Source organism: Mustela lutreola, chromosome X (assembly GCF_030435805.1).
Source record: "Mustela lutreola isolate mMusLut2 chromosome X, mMusLut2.pri, whole genome shotgun sequence".
In the NCBI taxonomy this organism is placed as follows: Eukaryota; Metazoa; Chordata; class Mammalia; order Carnivora; family Mustelidae; genus Mustela; species Mustela lutreola.
Window position 1 is genome coordinate 133,040,947 of NC_081308.1, and position 21,302 is coordinate 133,062,248.

A 21,302-nucleotide genomic window follows, 5' to 3' on the forward strand; every position below is an offset into this window, starting at 1 on the left:
TTGCAATATGATTACCACTTTAGCTTTTAGCTAACACCACTATCATGTCATATAAATTGTCATTTCTTTTTTTGTGGTGAAAACATTTAAGATCTAGTCTCTTAGCAATATTGAAATATATAATACAGTATTTTTTAGTATAATTGGTGCTGTACACTGGATCTCCAGAATTTATTCATCTTCTAGTTGCAATTTTGTACCCTTTAACAACACTTCCCCAGTTTGTCCATCTCCCAGCACCTGGTAACCGCCATTCTGTTCTCTGTTGCTACAAATTTGGCAGTTTTAGATTCTTATATTACTTATAAGTAATATATAATACATGTATTTCTCTGTCTGGCTTATAGCACTAAGCATAGTGCCCTCAGGATCCATCTGTGTTGTCACAAATGACAGGGTATCATTCTTTTTTGTGACTCAGTAATATTCTGTTGCATGTATATATACTTCATCTTTTTAGACATTTATCCATTGATGCACACTTAGGTTGTTTTTGTATCTTGGCTATTGAGAATAATGCTACATTAAGCATGGGCATGCAAATGTCTTTTCAGTATCCTGTTTTCATTTCCTTTGGGTATATACCCAGAAGTAGAATTGCTAGATCATATTATAGTTGCATTTTTAATTTTTAAAAAATATTTTATTTACTTATTTGACAGGGCACGCACAAGCAGGGGGAGCAGCAGAGGGAGAGGGAGAAGCAGGCTCCCCGCTGAGCAGGGAACCCGATGCTGGGCTCAATCCCAGGACCCTGGGATCATGATCTGAGCAGAAAGCAGCCACTTCATCAACAGAGCTACCCAGACACCCCGTATTTTTAATTTTTTGAGGAACCTTTATACTATTTTCCATAGTGGCTGAACCAGTTTATATTCCCACCAACAGCACATAAGGGTTTCCTTCTCTTCACATCCTCACCAACACTTGTGATTTCTTGTCTTCTTGATGATAGCTATTCAAACAGGTGTGATATCCACAGTATCTCATTGTGGCTTTGATTTGCCTGTCCCTGAAGATTAGTGATGTTGAGCAACATTTCATGTGTCTGTTGGCCATCCGGATGTCTTCTTTGGAAAAGTGTCTATTCAGTTCCTTTGCCCATTTTTAATAAGTGTTTTTTTGTTGTTGTTAACTGAGTTGTATGGATTCCTTATTTTAGATATTAACCCCTTATCTAGTGTATGGTTTATAAATATTTTCTTCCATTCTGTAGATTACCTTTTCATTTTGTTGATTGTTTATTTTGCTGGTCAGAAGCTGTTTTAGTTTGATGTAGTTCCACTTGTTGCGTTTTGCTTGAGGACGAGTGTCAAAAACCTTCTCCTTTGTGTTTTCTTCTAGGAATTTAATAGTTTTAGTCTTGGAATTTGAGTCTTTAATCCATTTCAAGTTATTTTTTGGGAGGTGTTGTAAGGAATCCAATTTTAGTTTTCTGCATGTGGTATCCAGTTTTCCCAGCATTATTTGTTGAAGAGACTGTCTTTTCCCTAGTGAGTATTCTTGGCTCTCTTGTGACATCTTAGTCAATGGTGTATGTGGGAGTTTGTTTCTACGATCTCTGTTCTGTTGCACTGGTTCATGTGCAACATGTGTTCATCAGGGATATTGGTCTATGGTTTTCTTGTGTTCCTGTCTGGATTTGGTGTCAGGGTAATTCTGGCCTTATAAAATGAGTTTGGAAGTATTTCCTGTTTGGGTTTTTTGGAAGAGTTTGGGAAGGTTTGGCATTAATTTTGCTTTAAGTGTTTGGTATAATTCACCAATGAAGCCATCTGGTTTTAGGTTTTTCTTTATTAGGAGGTTTTTGGTTACAGATTGAGTCTCCTTACCCATTTTTGGAAAGTTCAGAATTTCTATTTCTTCCTGATTCTGTCATGGTAGGCTTTATGTTTCCAGGATTATATCCATTTCTTCTTTATCCAGTTTGTTGTCATATAATTATTCATAAGAGTCTCTTATGATCCTGTGTATTTCTGTAGTATCAGTTGTAATGTCTCCCATTTCTGATTTTATTTGAACCTTCTTTTTTCCCTTAGTCTAGCTAGAGGTTTGTCAATTTTGTTGATTCAAAAAAAAAAAAAAACCAGCCATCAGTTTTGTTTATCTTTTCTATTTTTCTGGTTTCTATTTCATTAATTTCCACCTTGGTCTTTCTTTATTTCCTTCCTTCCACTAACTTTGGGCTTAGTTTTTTCTTGTTTCTGGTTCCTTTTGATTTTTTTCTTTAATCCATTGTTTGTTCAGGAGTGTGTTATTTAGCTTCCACATATTTGTAGATTTTCCAGCTTTCTGCTTGTTGATTTCTAGTATCATACTACTGTGGTTGGAAAAGAAACTTGGTATGATTTTCTTCCTAAAATTGTTAAGACTTGTTTTGTGTCCTATCATCTGACGTATCCTGGAGAATGTTCCTTGTGCACTTGAGAAGAATGTGTATTCTGCTGCTGTTGGATGGAATGTTCTGTGTATGCCTGTTATGACCACTTATATGGTTTAAGTCATGTTTCCTTGTTGATTTCTGTCTGGATGTTAGCCATTGCTAGAAAGAGGTGTATTGAAGTCACCTGCTATTATTGTATTATTATCTTCCTTCAGATCTGCTAATATTAAGATACTTAGGTTTTGGGTGTTTTTTTTTTTAAGATTTTATTTATTCACTTGACAGAGAGATCACAAGTAGGCAGAGAGTCAGGCAGAGAGAGAGGGGGAAGCAGGCTTTCTGCTCAGCAGGGATGCTGAGGCAGATGCGGGGCTCAATCCCAGGACCCCGAGATCATTATCCAAGCCGAAGGCAGTGGCTTAATCCACTGAGCCATCCAGGCGCCACAGATACTTAGGTATCTTAATATGTAAGTATCTAACCCTGATATTGTGTGCATATATATTTATTTTTTTGAAGATTAAATTTTATTTTAGAGAGAAAGAGAGTGTGAGAGTAGGGGGAGAGGCAGAGAGAGAGGGAGAGAGGGAGTCCCAAGCAGACTCCCTGCTGAGCACAGAGCCCGATGTGGGGCTCAATACCATAATCCTGAGACCATGAACTGAGCTGAAATCAAGAGTTGGACGCATACTTAACCAACTGAGCAACGCACACCCCTGTGTGCATATATATTTAAAATTGTTGTATCTTCTTAGTGAATTAACCACTTTAATATTATATAATGACTGTATTTATCTTTTTTTTAAGCATCTTTGGTGTACCTTCTTATTTTATCCCCACTTTCTTTTGGTTTCCACATGAATGGAATATCTTTTTCCATACCTTCACTTTAAGCCTATGTGTGTACTTAAATCTGCATTGAGTCTCATGTAAGTAGCATATCGTTAGGTCTTTTTTATTTTTAATCCATCCAGTCACTCTGTGCCTTTTGATTGGTGAAATTCTTACAGTTAGAGTAATTTTTACTAATTCCATTTTATTCATTGCTTTCTAGATGTTTTGTTATTTTGTTGTTCCTTTTTCCTTCCATTTCTGCCTTTTTATTTTTTTCCTTTTATTTTTTTGCTATATATATATATGTATGTGTCTGTGTATCCCAGAAGATATTAGTAAGTTTTAATTGAGATGTAGTTGACACACCATATTACATTAGTTTCAGATGTACAACATAGTGATGTGACAATTATATACATTAAGAAGTGCTCACCACCATAAGTGTAGTTCCATCTCTCACCATAGAAACTTATTATGATAGTATTAACTATATTCCTGTGTAATACTTTTCATCCTTGTTACTTACTTATTTTATAACTGGAAATCTGACCCTCTTAATCCACTTCACTTATTTCACCTATCCCCTGACCTCCTCCCCTCTGGCAACCACCAGTTCTCATTATTTATGCATGTTTCTGGTTTTGTTTGTTTTGTTTCTTAGATTCCACATATAAGTGAAACCATATGGTATTTATCCTTATCTTACTTACCTCATTTAGCATGATACCCTCTATGTCTATCTATATTGTCTCAAATGTCTGCCCACTTTTTAAAATTGGTGATATTTTGGGATTGTGTGTTCCCTTTCCTATTTCAGTATCTTTTGTGAATCTACTCCAGGTTTTTGCTTTGCAGTTACCATGGGCCTTGCATTAACCATCTTACAGATAAAATAGTCAACTTTAAGGTGATAGCAACTTTTCATACAAAAACTCCACATATTTACTCCCCTTTTATACTCCTGGTGTCACAATTTGCCTTTTTCTACTGTGTTTTTGTTAAAAAAAATTATAGTAGTTACAGATATTTCTGTTTTATGATTTTTAAAATTTTTTTAAATAAACATATAATGTATTTTTATCCCCAGGGGTATAGCTCTGTGAATCGCCGCGTTTATACACTTCACAGCACTCAGCTAGCTAGAACTTGTACAGGAATTCAGTAAAGTGTCAGGATATAAAATCAATGCACAGAAATCAGTTGCATTTCTCTACACCAACAACGAGACAGAAGAAAGAGAAATTAAGGAGTCAATCCCATTTGCAATTGCACCCAAAGCTATAAGATACCTAGGAATAAACCTAACCAAAGAGGCTAAGAATCTATACTCAGAAAACTATAAAGTACTCATGAAAGAAATTGAGGAAGACACAAAGAAATGAAAAAATGTTCCATGCTCCTGTATTGGAAGAACAAATATTGTGAAAATGTCTATGCTACCTAAAGCAATCTACACATTTAATACAATTCCTATAAAAATCCCACCCATTTTTTTCAAAGAAATGGAACAAATAATTCTAAAATTTATATGGAACCAGAAAAGACCTCGAATAGCCAAAGGAATATTGAAAAAGAAAGCCAAAGTTGGTGGCATCACAATTCCGGACTTCAAGCTCTATTACAAAGCTGTCATCATAAGACAGTATGGTACTGGCACAAAAACAGATACATAGATCAGTGGAACAGAATAGAGAGCCCAGAAATAGACCCTCAATTCTATGGTCAACTAATCTTCAACAAAGTAGATATTTCTAATACTCTTTTATTTTAACCTTTATACTGTATCTAAGTGTTTAACACTCCATCTTATTACAGAATTAGTTTTCTAAGTCTGTACATTTAAACTTTACCAGTGTATTAAACCCTTTTCTGTGTTTTCATGTCACTAGTGTCTTTTCCTTTTAGAATTTCTTGCATGGCAAGTCTAGTGGTAATGAACTCCCTTAGCTTTTATTTGTCTGAGGATATCTTATTTCTCTTTCATGTTTAAGGATAACTTTGTCATATAGACTATTCTTGGCTGGCAGTTTTTTCTTTCAACACTTTGGATATATTATTTCACATTTGTTTCTGGCCTTTAGGGTCTTTGCTGCAAAATCCATTCATAGCATAATAGGATTATATTTGTAGGTTATAGTTTTATTTTTCCTCTGGCTGCTTTTAGGAGTCTGTCTTTATCTTTGATTTTTGACAGTTTTATTATGATGTATCTTAAGGAGGTCTTTTTGCATTGAGATAATAGGGTGATCTCTTACCTTTATAAACTTAGATGTCCAGGTCTCTCTCCAGATTTGGAAAGTTTTCCACTATTATTTCTTTAAATAAGCTTTCTGTCTTGTTGCCCCTCTTATTTACTCCTGGAACCCAGTTATTCTAATATGTGTGTGTTTGATGGAGTCCCTTTGATCTTACAGGCTTTTTGGATTATTTTTCATTATTTTCTGTTTGCTGTCCCCTGGGTTGTCTGTCTTAAAGTTCCTATCCTCTAGCTCACTTATTATGTCTTCCATTTAGATTACTTTGAGGTAGATGTTTTCTGTTGAATTTTTCATCTCATTCATTCTTCACCTCCAGAATTTGTTTGATTCTTTGTTATGACTTCTGTCTCTCTGTTACATCTCAGATTTTGTTCATGTAGTGCTTTCCTGATTTTGTTGTTTTTCTGTGTGTTTCTTTGGCAGCTTAAGTTTTTCAGAACAGATATTTTGAAGAGACAGAGTTTGACTTCTCCACTGCAAATTGGAATACTTTTTTTAAATTTATTTTTTATTTTCAGCATAACAGTATTCATTACTTTTGCACCACACCCAGTGCACCATGCAATCCGTGCCCTCTATAATACCCACCACCTGGTTTATCCAACCTCCCACCCCCCCGCCACTTCAAACCCCTCAGATTGTTTTTCAGAGTCCATAGTCTCTCATGGTTCACCTCCCCTTCCAATTTCCCCCCACTCCCTTCTCCTAACTCCCCATGTCCTCCATGCTATTTATTATGCTCCACAAATAAGTGAAACCATATGATAATTGACTCTCTCTGCTTGACTTATTTCACTCAGCCTAATCTCTTCCAGTCCCGCCCATGTTGCTACAAAAGTTGGGTATTCGTCCTTTCTGATGGAGGCATAATACTCCATAGTGTATATGGACCACATCTTCCTTATCCATTCATCCGTTGAAGGGCATCTTGGTTCTTTCCACAGTTTGGTGACCGTGGCCATTGCTTCTATAAACATTGGGGTACAGATGGCCCTTCTTTTCACGACATCTGTATCTTTGGGGTAAATACCCAGGAGTGCAGCTGCAGGGTCATAGGGAAGTTCTATTTTTAATTTCCTGAGGAATCTCCACACTGTTCTCCAAAGAGGCGGCACCAACCTGCATTCCCACCAACAGTGGAAGAGGGTTCCCCTTTCTCCACATCCCCTCCAACACATGTTGTTTCCTGTCTTGCTAATTTTGGCCGTGCTAACTGGTGTAAGGTGATATCTCAATGTGGTTTTAATTTGAATCTCCCTGAGGGCTAGTGATGATGAACATTTTTTCATGTATCTGCTAGCCATTTGTATGTCTTCATTGGAGAAGTGTCTGTTCATATCTTCTGCCCATTTTTTGATATGATTATCTGTTTGGTGTGTGTTGAGTTTGAGGAGTTCTTTATAGATCCCGGATATCAACCTTTTGTCTGTACTGTCATTTGCAAATACCTTCTCCCATTCCGTGGGTTGCCTCTTTGTTTTCTTGACTGTTTCCTTTGCTGTGCAGAAGCTTTTGATTTTGATGAAGTCCCAAAAGTTTATTTTCGCTATTGTTTCCTTTGCCTTTGGAGACATATCTTGAAAGAAGTTGCTGTGGCTGATATCAAAGAGATTACTGCCTATGTTCTCCTCTAGGATTCTGATAGATTCCTGTCTCACGATGAGGTCTTTTATCAGTTTTGAGTTTATCTTTGTGTACGGTGTAAGAGAATAGTCGAGTTTCATTCTTCTACACATTGCTGTCCAGTTTTCCCAGCACCATTTATTGAAGAGACTGTCTTTCTCCTGAAGCTGTTTCAAAAAATTGAAGCAGAAGGAAAACTTCCAGACTCTTTCTATGAAGCCAGCATTACCCTGATCCCCAAACCAGGCAAAGACCCTACCAAAAAGGAGAATTTCAGACCAATATCACTGATGAATATGGATGCTAAGATTCTCAACAAGATGCTAGCCAACAGGATCCAACAGCACATTAGAAAGATTATCCACCATGATCAGGTGGGATTCATCCCTAGGCTACAAGGATGGTTCAACATTCACAAATCAATCAATGTGATACAACAAATTAATATGAGAAGAGAGAAGAACCACATGGTCCTCTCAATTGATGCAGAAAAAACACTGGACAAAATCCATCATCCGTTCCTGATTAAAACGCTTCAAAGTATAGGGATAGAGGGAACATTCCTGAACCTCATCAAATGTATCTATGAAAGACCCACAGCAAATATCATCCTCAATGGGAAAAAGCTTGCAGCCTTCCCGTTGAGATCAGGAACACAACAAGGATGCCCACTCTCCCCACAGAAATAGACCCATAACTACAGAGAACAGATGGATGCTTGCCAGATGGGAGGGCGGTGGAGGATGGACAAAAGGGGTGAAGGAGGGCGGGAAGTACAGGCTTTCAGTTATGGAAATTGATAAGTTATAGGGATGAAAGTTAGAGATAGTCAATGATAGCACTGTATGGTGACAGATGGTAGCTACATTTGTGGTACGCATAGCATAACGTAGAGACATTCAATCACTGTGTGGTATACCCAAAACTAATGTAGGACTGTGTATCAGCTATACTCAAATCTTAGAAAATTATAATTATTCAATCTGTTGTAACTATTCAGATTTCCTATTTCTTCTTGAGTCTGGTTTGGTGGTTTATGTCTTTCTAGGAATTTATCCATTTCATCTTAGTTATCTAATGCATTGATATACTCTTGTTCATAGTATTCTCTTAGGATCCCTTTCATTTCTGTGAAGTTGATTGTGATTATTTCAGTAATTTGAGTTGTCTGTCTTTTTTTCTTGGTCAGTTTATGCAAGGTTTTGTCTTTTTTTTTGGTCTTTTCCAAAAACCCAATTCTGGTTTCATTGATTTTTCTCTAGTGTTTTCTGTTCTGTATTTAGTTTTTTCTGCTCTGATATTTTTTCCCTTCCTTCTGTTAGCTTTGGATTTTAGTATGCTGTTCTTTTTCCAGTTCATTAAGGTAGCAAGTTATTAGTATGAAATCTTTTCTTAGCCTGCTCAGGATACTACTATTTAAACTATCCAGTCTACAGTAATTTTTTTAATAACAGAAATTCATTTTCTCACAATTCTGGAGGCTTGAAGTCCCAAGATCAAGGTGCCTGCCTAGTTAGATTCTGGAGAGAACTCTCCTCCCATTGTAGAAGGCCTCTCTTACTATGTTCTCACATGGTAGAAAGTAAGACAGAGAGTAAGCTCTCTGGTGTCTCTTCTTATTGTACACTAATTTCACCATAAGCTGTGATGGCCTCATCTAAACCTAATGATACCCTAAAGTCTCCCATCTCTAATACTGTCACATTAAGAGTTGGGGCTTCAATATATGAATTTCAGAGGGATACAGTTCAGTCTATAACATCCTCTCTTTAATGTAGGTGTTTACTGCTCTAAATTTCCTTCCATGCACTGCTTTTGCTTCATCCCATAAGTTTTCCTTCTGCTATTGATTTCTAATATCATTCCATTGCTAAGTCCAATAGCTGAGCTCCCCTACCCCCCACCAAAGTAAGTTTCCAACCTCTATTCTTTTTCCTGTGTATTGATCACAGTTTCTTGGTTTTTCCCCCATATCTCTTAATTTTTTGTTGAAAACTAGATGTTTTAGATAATGCATTACAGCAGCTCTAGGTACTGATTCCCACCCTACAGGGTTTGTTGTTTGGTTATTTGCTTATTGACTAGGCTGGACTTTTTCTTTGAACTTTAGTTTTCCCACAGTGTGCTGTCTCTAATGTCATTTCTCAGAAGGATAGCTTTGAGGATGTGTAGTCACACTGAAGTGACACAACTCCCTGTCAAGCTTCTAGCTTGTCTGCCTCTGTTGGTGTCACACCCAGATGTTAGCCTCCACTAACTGCAACTAATTGCTGTATTTTGGTAACAGTTCCCCCAGACATTAATTGATCCAGTGCAATCTAACAAAGCTTCTAATAGAACTTCTGCCCTATGTGTAGGGCTAGATGAAGGAAAGGAACCTCAGACCTATCCGGCATGCCTTGTGGGAATGGAGCTTCTGCATTATAGAGCTAAGGGTAGGATGGGTTGGGAGAAGAAACTTTAATGACCTACCCCTGCTGGAGAGAAAGCATGGCTGTTGCAGGGACCTGGAGAGGAAGAGCCTCCAGGCTTTACTTGCCTAGAGTAGAGCTTCTGTCTCAGCTAAGCGATTGCAGGTCATGGCTCAAATGCCATAGACTCACTGTTCTTACTAGAATTATATAATTTTTTGTTTATGTTTCTCCATTTGCTATGTGCCCTTAGGACATTCATAGTTTTCAGAGACGTTAAATGATGGTGGCTTTTGTTTTCATAATTTTTCAAGTTGTAGTTGTTTTGTTGGGAAGAGGGTCTGTAGAATTTCTCACGCTAATTCTGGAAGTGTCCAACTCTCACTCATTTTGAAGGCTCCATTTTTTAAAACTATCAGATCATATGCTTAATTTAGGGTTTGTAAACTATGATTCGATTCTTGGATCAAATCTGCATAAAGTTTTATTGGAATACCATCACGCCCACTTATTTACATAATGTCTTTGTCTAACAGAGTTGAGTAATTGTGACAGAGACCATTTGGCCCAGAAAGCCTAAAATATTTAGTATCTGGCCTTTTACAGAAAAAAAACTGCCAATTCCTACTTTAGTTGATCAGCTTTAATAAAGTCTTTTATTACTTAAAGATAAAAGTGCTTCTGTAATAAATATGTGTTGTTGTCAAGAATACCAACTATAATTAAAATCAGATTTGGTTTAAAGATAAAAATAGCAGGTTTGTAATATAAACATATTTTCTGGTTTTTCCAACATTTTTAGATCTGGTAGCTCAGCGAGGAGAAAGATTGGAATTATTGATAGATAAAACAGAAAATCTTGTGGATTCGGTGAGTATGGGAAATGGTAATATTTTTCAGGATCTAAATAAAGTAGAGAAATATTGATGGCTAACATAATAGGGGACTATGTTAAATTTAATAATTTACAGGGTTTTTTTCCTTTCTAACTCCATATGTGATTATGTTGTGATGGTAAGGATAACAATGAAGCATAGAATAAGTCACAACCCATTAAAAACCATTAAGGAAATTTTGGTTTGGAAAACATAATATACAGAAACATTTTTTTAAAGCTTTAGGTTGATGCCTTTACAGTTTAGCTCATTTGCTTATACCATCCTGTTTCTGTACATTTTGTGAAACATGAAACAAATAAATGTGCAGGCCAGTTGTAATCCAGTATGAATCGTGAAAACTGGACAATCAAGTTAACTTTCTTGCTTACCATAATAGCTGAGTCAAATTGGGAAGGGCCAGTGAACCTTAAGAGTCAGTGAGTCCCTGGGCGCCTGGGTGGCTCAGTGGGTTGGGCCGCTGCCTTCGGCTCAGGTCATGATCTCAGGGTCCTGGGATCGAGGCCCGCATCGGGCTCTCTGCTCAGCAGGGAGCCTGCTTCCCTCTCTCTCTGTCTGCCTGCCTCTCCATCTACTTGTGATTTCTCTCTGTCAAATAAATAAATAAAATCTTTAAAAAAAAAAAAAAAAAGAGTCAGTGAGTCCCTATGATCTACTTATGCTACAGTTATGTGTGTCTTTGCATTTTCTATCTGGATAGTGGATGGGGGTTTTCAGGAAAGATGATATATAGTGAATAGATGTGAATAGATGAAGGGCAAAGATCAATTAAATTTTAGGTCTACACAATTATAAATTTAAATGCAGAGTAGTTTACACCTTGAAATGGATTAGTGAGTGATCATGTTTATTCCTACTGGCAGCTAGATTATAGTAGTTAGGAGTACAAGCTCTACAGTCAGAGCTTCCTGGGATTGATTCCCCTCTCTGCCACTTAGTAGTTGTGCAACCTTAGACAAATTACTTAACCTCGCTGTGCCTCAGGCATCATTGTTATAAAATGGAGCTATACCTCATTAAATCAGATAATGCACACAAAAGGCCTAACACAGGGTCTTGTGCACAGTAAGAGCTATTTCAGGTTTATTGTTATTGTTAGTTTTATAGGGACATCCATTAACAGTAGTTCTTAGGAGGATAATAGTTTTAAGTCAAAGCACATGGTAATTGGAGGAAGGGTGGTCAAAATAGCAGGTTTCTATAATGGCTCACTTTGTAACCCATTGCTGTGGGGCAAAGAAGTATCTGATCCCAGATCTGCAGATCAAATTCTTAATCCATGAAGATTACTCTATTTAGCTAGAATGGTCTGTGTTTAGCCAGTGCTAGTATATAGCCTATAATTCCCAAGTAAGTCTTTAATTTTGTTGACTCTGTGACAAAGAATACCAAAAGGTACTAATTAATTAACAGATGTCTCTCTTTATGGAGGCATAACATATAAGAATAAAGTGCAGAATGTGTACCACTTGGTTATTTTTTACACATATGTCTATATGCATGTAACCGCCACTTAGGTCAAGATTAAAAAAAAATTCCAATATTACAGAAAGTTGCCTCGTGCTTTTTCCTATTACTAATCCCCAACAGGGGTAACCATTTTAGGACTTACATTACCCTAGATGATGTTTTGTTTGTTCTTAAATGTATAGAAGTGGATTCATATGTTATATACTAGCTTCTCTCTGACCTCTTTCACTATTATGTCTATGAGATTCATTCATATTGTTCAATATGATAATAGTTTATTTTATTGTTTTGTACTATTCAGTTGTATAAGTCTACCACTACAATTTGTTTATCCATGCTCCCCTGTTGGGAATCTATTCTAATTCCGGATTCCCTGTTTTGTCCTGTTGATCTGTTCATTTTTTTCAGTCTTTTTTTTTTTTTTTCCTGTGTTTCATTTAGGATAGCTTCTGTTAGTTTTCTTTTGTGGTTTGTAATCTGTTATCCCCACCTCATATATTTTTCATCTCTACAGTTTTGATTTGGTTCTTTTTTATATTTTCCACATGTCTCCTTTGCATGTGCATGTTTTCCTCTACCTTCTCGAATAGATGAAGTTTATGTACAATTGAACTGTTAATTCCATGTTTGGTGAACTTGGGCATACATCTCTGTTGGATATATACCTAGAAGTGGAATTTCTGGGCTACTAGGGAATTTTGTTGTTTAGTTGCTTTAAACTCTTGGTGGCTGGTGGGAATGGTTCAGTAGATATTGAAAAGTCACTGTTGCAAAAGAAAATGGATAACTTAAAGGAGCAAAGTTTCTTGAATTTTGGGCCTCATACAAGTAAATACATACATATTTTCTGATGAAAAGTGAAAGATTTTTATGGCTCAGAAAATCCCAGGATTATTTTGGGCAGAATAGGCAAATGTGTTTGCAACCAGCTGGTTAGAGGGAACCTTTCTTCCTGGAAGCATAAAGAGGAAAAGGCTTTCACACTAGCAGGAAGAGCCACTTCTGATTCCTGACACAACATGCAATACTTTGGTGGGCAAGGAAAAGGGGAGAAGCTTTTCCAGTGGGCTCGTATTATTTACCGTACCCCTGACCTAGTTCTGCTTCTGTGAACTTGTGATCATGAATAGCTAATCTCTACCTGTGAAGAGACGAATGAGTTCATGATTGAACATGATTAATGAAAGTAAAAGTTTTATAGGTATTACTACAAATTGGTCTTGTAGTCAGTGCCAGGGATCAAATAATTCATATTTTTCCCCCTAGTCTGTCACCTTCAAAACAACCAGCAGAAATCTTGCACGAGCCATGTGTATGAAGAATCTCAAACTCACTATCATCATCATCATCGTTTCAGTCGTAAGTTTTTGTCATTTTAGTGTGTTATTTTTCAATCTTTAAGAAACTGGATGCTTGAATTCTTTCTCAATGGTTAGCTGTCCTGTGAAAACAGTCCAGAAGTTTGTACTTAAACCCCATCTTCCTATTGAGAATGTTTATATGTAAGGATATTAGGCAAGGCATTCCAGATATTCCTGGATATTTTATGGGTTTTTTTTTCAGTACTGAAATGGGATTCTTTTAAAATTACATTTTGTAATTGATTCCATATTTTTAATTATATTCCTATTTTCTAGCTGATTGAATGCTTCATTTCTTTATTTCTGTTTTCTCTTTTCTAATTGATCTGTTTTTCTGCCTGGCAACTTTGTAAAACTCTTACCTAGTTATAATAGTTTGTCAGTCTATTCTTCTGTATTCTGATTCTTCTGTCAGGAGTCAGCAAACGTTCTGTAAATTGCTAGATATTGTAATAAATATTTTATGCTTTTCAGGCTGCATGTCATCTCTGTCATATATCCTTTTTTTTTTAACTTTGAAAAGTATAAAAACCATTCCTAGCTCACAGGCCATGAGCTCTAATTTGCTGACTCATGCTGTAGGTAAATTATGATGCCATCTGTTAATAATTTCAATGTTATCAAATTTATATACACATTATATATAATTCTACATAGTTACATGCAGGTATGTATATAAGATTTGCAATTACTAGCAATGTTGGATAATTATGGTACCAATGGGCATCTTATTTAGTTCCTGGTTTTAAGTGGAATGCTTCTAATATTTATAAGAGTGATATGTAGGGGCACCTGGATAGCTTAGTCAGTTAAGCATCTGCCTTCGGCACAGATAATTTGGGGGCTCCCTCAAGTGGGGCTCCCTACCAGTGGGGAGCCTGCTTCTGCCTCTCCCCTTCCCCCACTGTTTTCTCTCTCTGTCAAATAAATTAAATCTTTTTAAAAAAGAGTGATACGGGGCGCCTGAGTGGCTCAGTGGGTTAAAGCCTCTGCCTTCAGCTCAGGTCATGATCTCAGGGTCCTGGGATCGAGTCCCGCATCAGGCTCTTTGCTCAGCAGGGAGCCTGCTTTCCTTCCTCTCTCTGCCTGCCTCTCTGCCTACTTGTGATCTCCCTCTGTCAAATAAATAAAAAAAATAAAATATTTTTAAAAAAAGAGTGATACGTATTATGAATTCTTGTTAGATTTTTATTGACAAATTAAAGAATTTTATTTTTGTTTCCAGATTGCCTGAAGTTTTAGTCAGGAATAGGCATTTAATTTTGGGAAATGATATTTCTCTTCGCAATGAGTTGACAATATGACTATCTACATTTAGTAGTAATATATAGAATTACGTTAATAAATGTACTTTCACTTCTGGGGTAAATACTAAGTGGCCGTTACGTAGTATTCCTTTAATGCATCATGAGTTCAATTTGCTAATGTTTATTTAGTAGTTCTCATGTTTATAAATATAAGTGAGTCTATATGCTGTTCTTTTGTAACCCCTATGACAACAGATATTGGACATTTTTGAACTACCCTGAATGTCTGGTAACCTTTTTAATATGCTTAAATTCCTTTTTTTTTTTTATTACATTTGAGAGAATTATTCAGCTCACTCTTCACCTGCAAGTTGATTTTCTTTTCAGCTCTGTTCATCCTATGTATTTATTTTTCATATCTATGCTTTAAATTTCTAAGAACTCTTATTCTTAGTTTAATTTTTTTTTTTAACGGAATTGTCCTTGTTGACATATGTACTCTCTCTTTGAATTTCTCTGGATATAAAGAATACATCACAGGGAATTAGCTTATGCAATGGTGGGAGCTGGCTTGGCAAGTTCAGAATCCTCAGGGCAAGTTCAAAATCTGTCAGGAAGGGCAGTCTGGACCTCTGGGGCAGGAGCAAAGGTATAATTTGTAGACATAGTTTCTTATTCATCAAGGAAACCTCAGTTCTGACATTAAGGACTTCTAACTGATTGAATCAGGCTAGGCTGTAGGGTAATCTGCTTTACCCGAAGGTAACTGATTTTATGGGCTTTAATCACATCTACAAAATACAGTGACACCTAGGTTAGTGTTTAATTGGGTAACTGTGTACTATAGCTAGCCAAGCTGACACATAAAACTGATCTTGGAGAAATATAGTTATGTTTATCTGTAATGGGATTATTTTTGTTTTTAAATGAATTTTATAGGTATTTTTAAAGCTTTATTTCTAATATGGTAAGTGTTGTTAGTTATAATCCCCCTGTGTAAGAGCTCTTTGGAGTCCTCAGTAATTTTTAAGAATCTGAAGAGGTCCTGAATGAAAAGTTTGAGAGCTGTTGCTCTAAGGGGGATGAGAGGGAGATGCTTTACTTTGGGGGTAGTTTATGGCTGGGTGAAACAGCCTTTCTCCTCATCCTCTTGCCATTTGCAGAAACCCGAAGTTAACTCTGAGCGGATACCTCTGACTCAGCTCCACTTTTCCTTGACCCATGTTGAAAGACCTCCACCTTAGATAGCTGCATTTACCTAACAGAAGAGCAGCCATAGATCTGTTGAAAATTGCACCATAGCCTAGAATGTCTCCTTGCTCAGGAGACTCAGGTAGCACATTCTAGGCTCCTCAGCTTAGCTTCTTCCTTCTACTTGGGTCTATGAATTTAGATTGATTTATAAAGCTGAATTGTTGTTAAATCCAGATTGTATTTATTAATCATTTATATACATAGCACTGCTCTTAATGCAGTATCAATCTTTCCCAAAAGCTCTTGTTGCCTAATATATTGTACTTCAGCTTTAAAAATCCTTATATTTCAGCTGTGGCAAATAGTCAACTTCATGTCAATTTGGAATATCTGTGTGTGTGTGTGTGCACGCAAATTCATTAAGAACCAGAATTTGCTGTAAACCACCACCCTCCCTCACATTTATAGAGAAGTAAGGTAAAAATACCCTGCTGACTTTTGGGAGCAAGCATGGAATTCATAAGTGTGTTTTTTTCCCTAACATTGAGTAATGAAATCAACCATTGAAGATATAAAAAAAATTATAATTTAAAGCAAGACAAATGATGAAATCAATGCAGTGAACCTAATGTTTAAAATAAATCTATTTGTTGGAATTTAGTAATGTGAACAAGCATACTATTAAAAAATACTTCAGGGGTGCCTGGATGACTCAGTTCATTAAGTGTCTGCCTTCAGGTCTGCCTTCAGCTCAGGTCGTGATCCCAGGTTTCTGGGACCAAGCCCAGCAATGGGCTACCTGCTCAGCGGGGGGGCTGCTTCTCTCTCAGCCTCTGCTCCTACTCCTGCTTATGCTTTCTCTCTTTCTCACTCTCTCAAATAAAATCTTTAAGAAAATAAAATAGGTATGTATGTGTGTGTGTGTGTGTGTATTTCAAAAACCCAATACAGTTAAAAAGTTAATGATTTTAATAGGAATAGGAATAGCATTTTTACTGTGTTACTTGTATCATCAGCTTTCTTTTGATTTGGTAATTGTAATTGTCATGTCATTATTCACCAAAAGGTTAATAGCAACATTTCTTGCTCATGGGTGATAGAGATACGTAATCTCTCCTCAAACTTTTAAACATTTCTAATCATCCTAATAATGAAAAGTAAGATGTGTATAAAACCTAAAAATATGCTTCATAAAAATAATAAAATCATGCCTCAGGAGAATTAGGATAATTTGTGATCTTGATAATTAATGATGATTCTGCATGGTTTCCAATAAGAGAAACAACTCCACTGCTTTTTACCCCAATGAAAAAAGTATAGTGGAGGGGCGCCTGGTGGCTCAGTGGGTTAGTTCTCTGCCTTCGGCTCAGGTCATGATCCCAGGACCCTGGGATTGAGCCCCACATTGGGTTCTCTGCTCAGCGGGGAGCCTGCTTTCCCCACCACCCCGCCCGCCTGCCTGCCTCTCTGCCTACTTGTGTTCTCTCTCTGTCAAATAAATAAATAAAATCTTGGGGCGCCTGGGTGGCTCAGTGGGTTAAAGCCTCTGCCTTCGGCTCAGGTCATGATCCCAGGGTCCTGGGATCGAGCCCCACTTCAGGCTCTCTGCTCAGCAGGAAGCTTGCTTCCTCCTCTCTCTGACTGCCTCTCTGCCTACTTCTAATCTCTGTCTGTCAAATAAATAAATAAAATCTTTTAAATAAATAAATAAATAAATAAAATCTTTTAAATAAATAAATAAAATCTTCAAAAAAAAAAAAAAAAGGTATAGTGGAATTCAAATGTGTGAGTTATATCAGAAAGGTTCCCTTTAACTCCGCTTCTGCCTTTGAACATACTTGATTGGTGTATTATATTACTTTACAACTGCTACTGTAATGGAACCAGTATCTTTTTATAGGTTTTTACCTTGCTTTATATATTATTTATGAGTCTGTGATGGATTCAAGAAAATAAAATTGCCTTCCTTCTCCCTCTAGGTGTTCATCTATATCATTGTGTCACCTCTCTGTGGTGGATTTACATGGCCAAGCTGTGTGAAGAAATAAAAAAAAAAAAAAGTTGTCATTAACCAAGGATATGAGACAACAAGGAATTAAAAGCAATCCATGTGACTTAAGCCTTTGAATACTGACAGATGGTATCTGCCAGTATCTTCAGCTGTTTTCTGTTTCTTTTTTGTTTTTAAATCTTGTTGTATGTGTCCAGATTTATCTTTGTCTAGTTTATTCTAGTGTACTTCAGATTTAACCATTTATTGCAGCAGTACCTTTAAAAAGGCTTTTGTTTCTTTAGTTTGTTAATTAGAGTCATCTATTTAGAGAAACAGTTTTACTTGTAATTGCACAGAGCTGTCACCAAGGTTGAAACCACCTACTAGCTGTCTACTAAGACTTTGGATGAACTTTGTATTCCAGACACAGAGAGCATCGCTAACATCTCATCTTTTGCTATTGAAGAGTTTTAGGTGCTTGAAAACAATTTAAATGGAAAATCGTTATTTGGGGAATTGTAAATAATTTGTTGGTGCTCCTTGTTTCTAGGAGCCCATGCAGGTAAAGTTTTAAACATATTCTGTCAGTCATATGGGGAACATTTTGCTAGCCCATTAGAAATATACAGAATTAACCTTTTCCTTCTAGTATTCACTTTCAGGAAGAAACTTTTGACCTTTCACAAACCTCTCTTTCCCCCATTGCACTTGATTTGAAAAGATGATGGCTTAAATATTGTTGAAGATTGTGGGTTTTTTTTATATTTCTTTCTTTTTGTGGATATTTAGGGCAATTGTATAGTTAATAGAACAGGTAGTGGATGAGGTGGCGAGGCAAATTCTTCTGGCTCACCAGAGAAAAATAAGACAACCACGGTGATATACTAGTGTTCAGGTGTATGAGGGAGAGGTAGTATGGAACATAAGCCCAAACTGAATATGGTCAACAGTCAACTCTAGGGTTTGGGTTTGAGTTCTGTTGAATAGTAGTTTCAGTATCCTTTATGGATTAATAAATTCTGTGATCTGACTATCTTTGAAGAATTATTTTGTGAAACTGGAGAGTAGACAGTATGATATGTAGAAATAATACCAGCCAGTTTTTAACATCCATTTAACTGCAGTGCGGGAAAACTGGAGTGTAATCATACTGCTTTGGCTACACTGACATCTGTTACCTATTAATGTACTTTTGGTGTGTATCTGAAAGGATATTTGCTGCCCTAAATCATTTATTTATCAATAAATGCCAGTAAGTGGAAATTATATTACATTTGACTATTTTCCAAATGAAAGAGCAAAGTAGTCTATAAAACCTAGCCACCTGTGTAATCCTAGTCATGTGCCTTGAATATATATGTGTCTCATAATCTGGCTCTTGCTACCTGTTCTTCCATCTAAACCTTTTGATTCATGCTACTAGATTCATTTCTTTGACATATACTTTAGGCCCACTGGAACTCCTTTCTTGATGATCACACATGGCGCCAATGTTTCTTGGTCTTCTTTATCAACACTAATGCCTTTTAATTATATCAGCATTTCCTATTGGAAAAACACTTTTGTTCCAGGAAAACATTTGGCATTATTCAGTAATAATTTCCAAATGTCTTTAATCCAAAGAAGACTTAAAGCTTATTTCCCTTTCTTATACACACCTGAATAAAAATGATGTGCATGTTTTAGGGATAAATTACTTAGCTGTTCATTGGTCTATTTATGTATAAGAATGCTTTTTAAAGCACATATCTTGTTTTAAATGATGCACAAACTTGAAGGCATTAATAAAATTTAAGAGTAATGTAATGAGCTTTAGAATTTCCTCCTGGAATCTAATTTCTTTTGATGACATTTTGCCATAGTTCACTTACACTAAAAATACATTAAGAAATGTGACCTGGGGAGGAGTTAAGATGAAGGAGGAAGAGGGGTACCTTATACTTGCCTCATCCCTTGAACACAGCTAGATAAATATCAAATCATTCTAAACACCTAAGAAATCGATCTGAGGATTGACAGTACAGACTGCAACACTAGTGGCAGAAAAAAGGCCACATCATGGGAAGTAGAAGATATGGAGACATGATTTGGGGGAAAAAAGAATTGCAGGTGGTCTGGAGGGGAGGCAGCCCTGATCAGGGAGAGTAGAGGGAAGAGAGAGAGAGAGCAGTACACAGAGCAGTGCACAAGACAGACACTTGCTCAAAACCATTGACAGGGTTGCCGGGGGGAGGGGGTTTGGGAGAAGGGGGTGGGATTATGGACATTGGGGAGGGTATGTGATTTGGTGAGTGCTGTGAAGTGTGTAAACCTGGTGATTCACAGACCTGTACCCCTGGGGATAAAAATATATGTTTATAAAAAATAAAAAATTAAAAAAAAAAAAAATTGACAGGGAAAGCAAGAGGGGCTGATGATTGCAAGTTTTTATAAGCAGCAGAGCTCAAAATCTGAAGTTTTAGAAGTACCTGCAATCTCTGGGGTCATGCCTGGTGGGCTTAACCATGCTCTTGTGGGGAAGGAGGGCAGAGGCCCAAGTGGATATTGTGGCCCGAGGATCCCCTGGGTAACACCAGGAGAAACGGTTCCTCTTCTTGAAAGTCCATTTGGGAGAGGTGGCATGGCCTATCTGGAGACAAAAGAGCTGGTGGGCACCATTGAGCTGCCCTGTTCACTAGCATAGGAGTAGAAGCACCTGCTGAGGGCAGCTAACCTGGACACTGGCTTTTTACTGCACTTCACCATAAACTCCCAAGCCCCTGTGCATTTGTGTGACTGCCCTAGGACAAACTGGCACAGCCAGAGCATGGTGGGAATCTCACTAAGAGGATCAGCACAGGTCTGTGCCACACATAGTCCCTAAAATGTAGGGTTTTGAAACCCAGCTGGTGAACCTGAGATAAAATAGCACTGTGCTGCCAGGTGGGCAGACACTTTGGACACAGGGTGAAGGCAGGGATCTGAGGGATGTCTGGGACACGTGAAGGGAGATTGTCAGCTCCTCTGTGAGGACTTTGAACAGTGACAGGCATGAACTCCCCTCTCTGGGTCTGCTATGACCAAGATGCAATACTGACTGGATGTAATGACCACAAGGATGGAAGTATCAGAGGAATGAATAAGTTATATAAAAGATAAAATTATGGAAAATAATGAAGCTGAAAAGAGGGGAAGAAAAATATTGGATCATAAATGTATACTTAGGGAACTCGGTGACTCCATAAAGCATAGCATTTGAATCATAGGAGTCCAAGAAGAGAAGGAAAAGGGTTTATTTGAGCAAATTATAGCCAAAAAAACTTGCCTAACTTGTGGAAGGAAATAGACATCCAAATCCAGGAGGCACAAAGAACTCCCATCAAAATTGACAAAAGCAGGCCAAGCTATATCATACACCAAGCTATATCATAGTAAAATTTGCAAAATACAGAGATAAGGAAAGTCCTGAAAGCAGCAAGGGAAAATAAATCCTTAAGCTACAAGGGAAGACAAATAAGGTAAAAGGAGATCTCTCCACAGAAACTTGACAGGCCAGAAGAGCATGGCATGATATATTTAATGTGCTGAATGGGAAAAATATGCAGCCAAGAATACTTTACCCAACAAGGCTGTCTGTCTTTCAGAATAGAAGG

The 21,302-nt window shown here is 37.1% G+C and overlaps 1 protein-coding gene across 1 annotated transcript in view; it reads left to right on the forward strand.

Moving 5' to 3' along the window:
• VAMP7 (vesicle associated membrane protein 7) overlaps positions 1 to 19,476 on the forward strand; it is a 44,089-nt gene extending 24,613 nt beyond the window's left edge. The window contains exons 6-8 of the mRNA XM_059157550.1: positions 10,312 to 10,379; positions 13,142 to 13,234; positions 17,657 to 19,476. Coding sequence (XP_059013533.1) covers positions 10,312 to 10,379; positions 13,142 to 13,234; positions 17,657 to 17,725 — 230 coding nt within the window. The 3' untranslated portion in view covers positions 17,726 to 19,476. The remainder of the gene's footprint in view (positions 1 to 10,311; positions 10,380 to 13,141; positions 13,235 to 17,656) is intronic.
• The last annotated feature ends 1,826 nt before the right edge of the window (positions 19,477 to 21,302 follow it).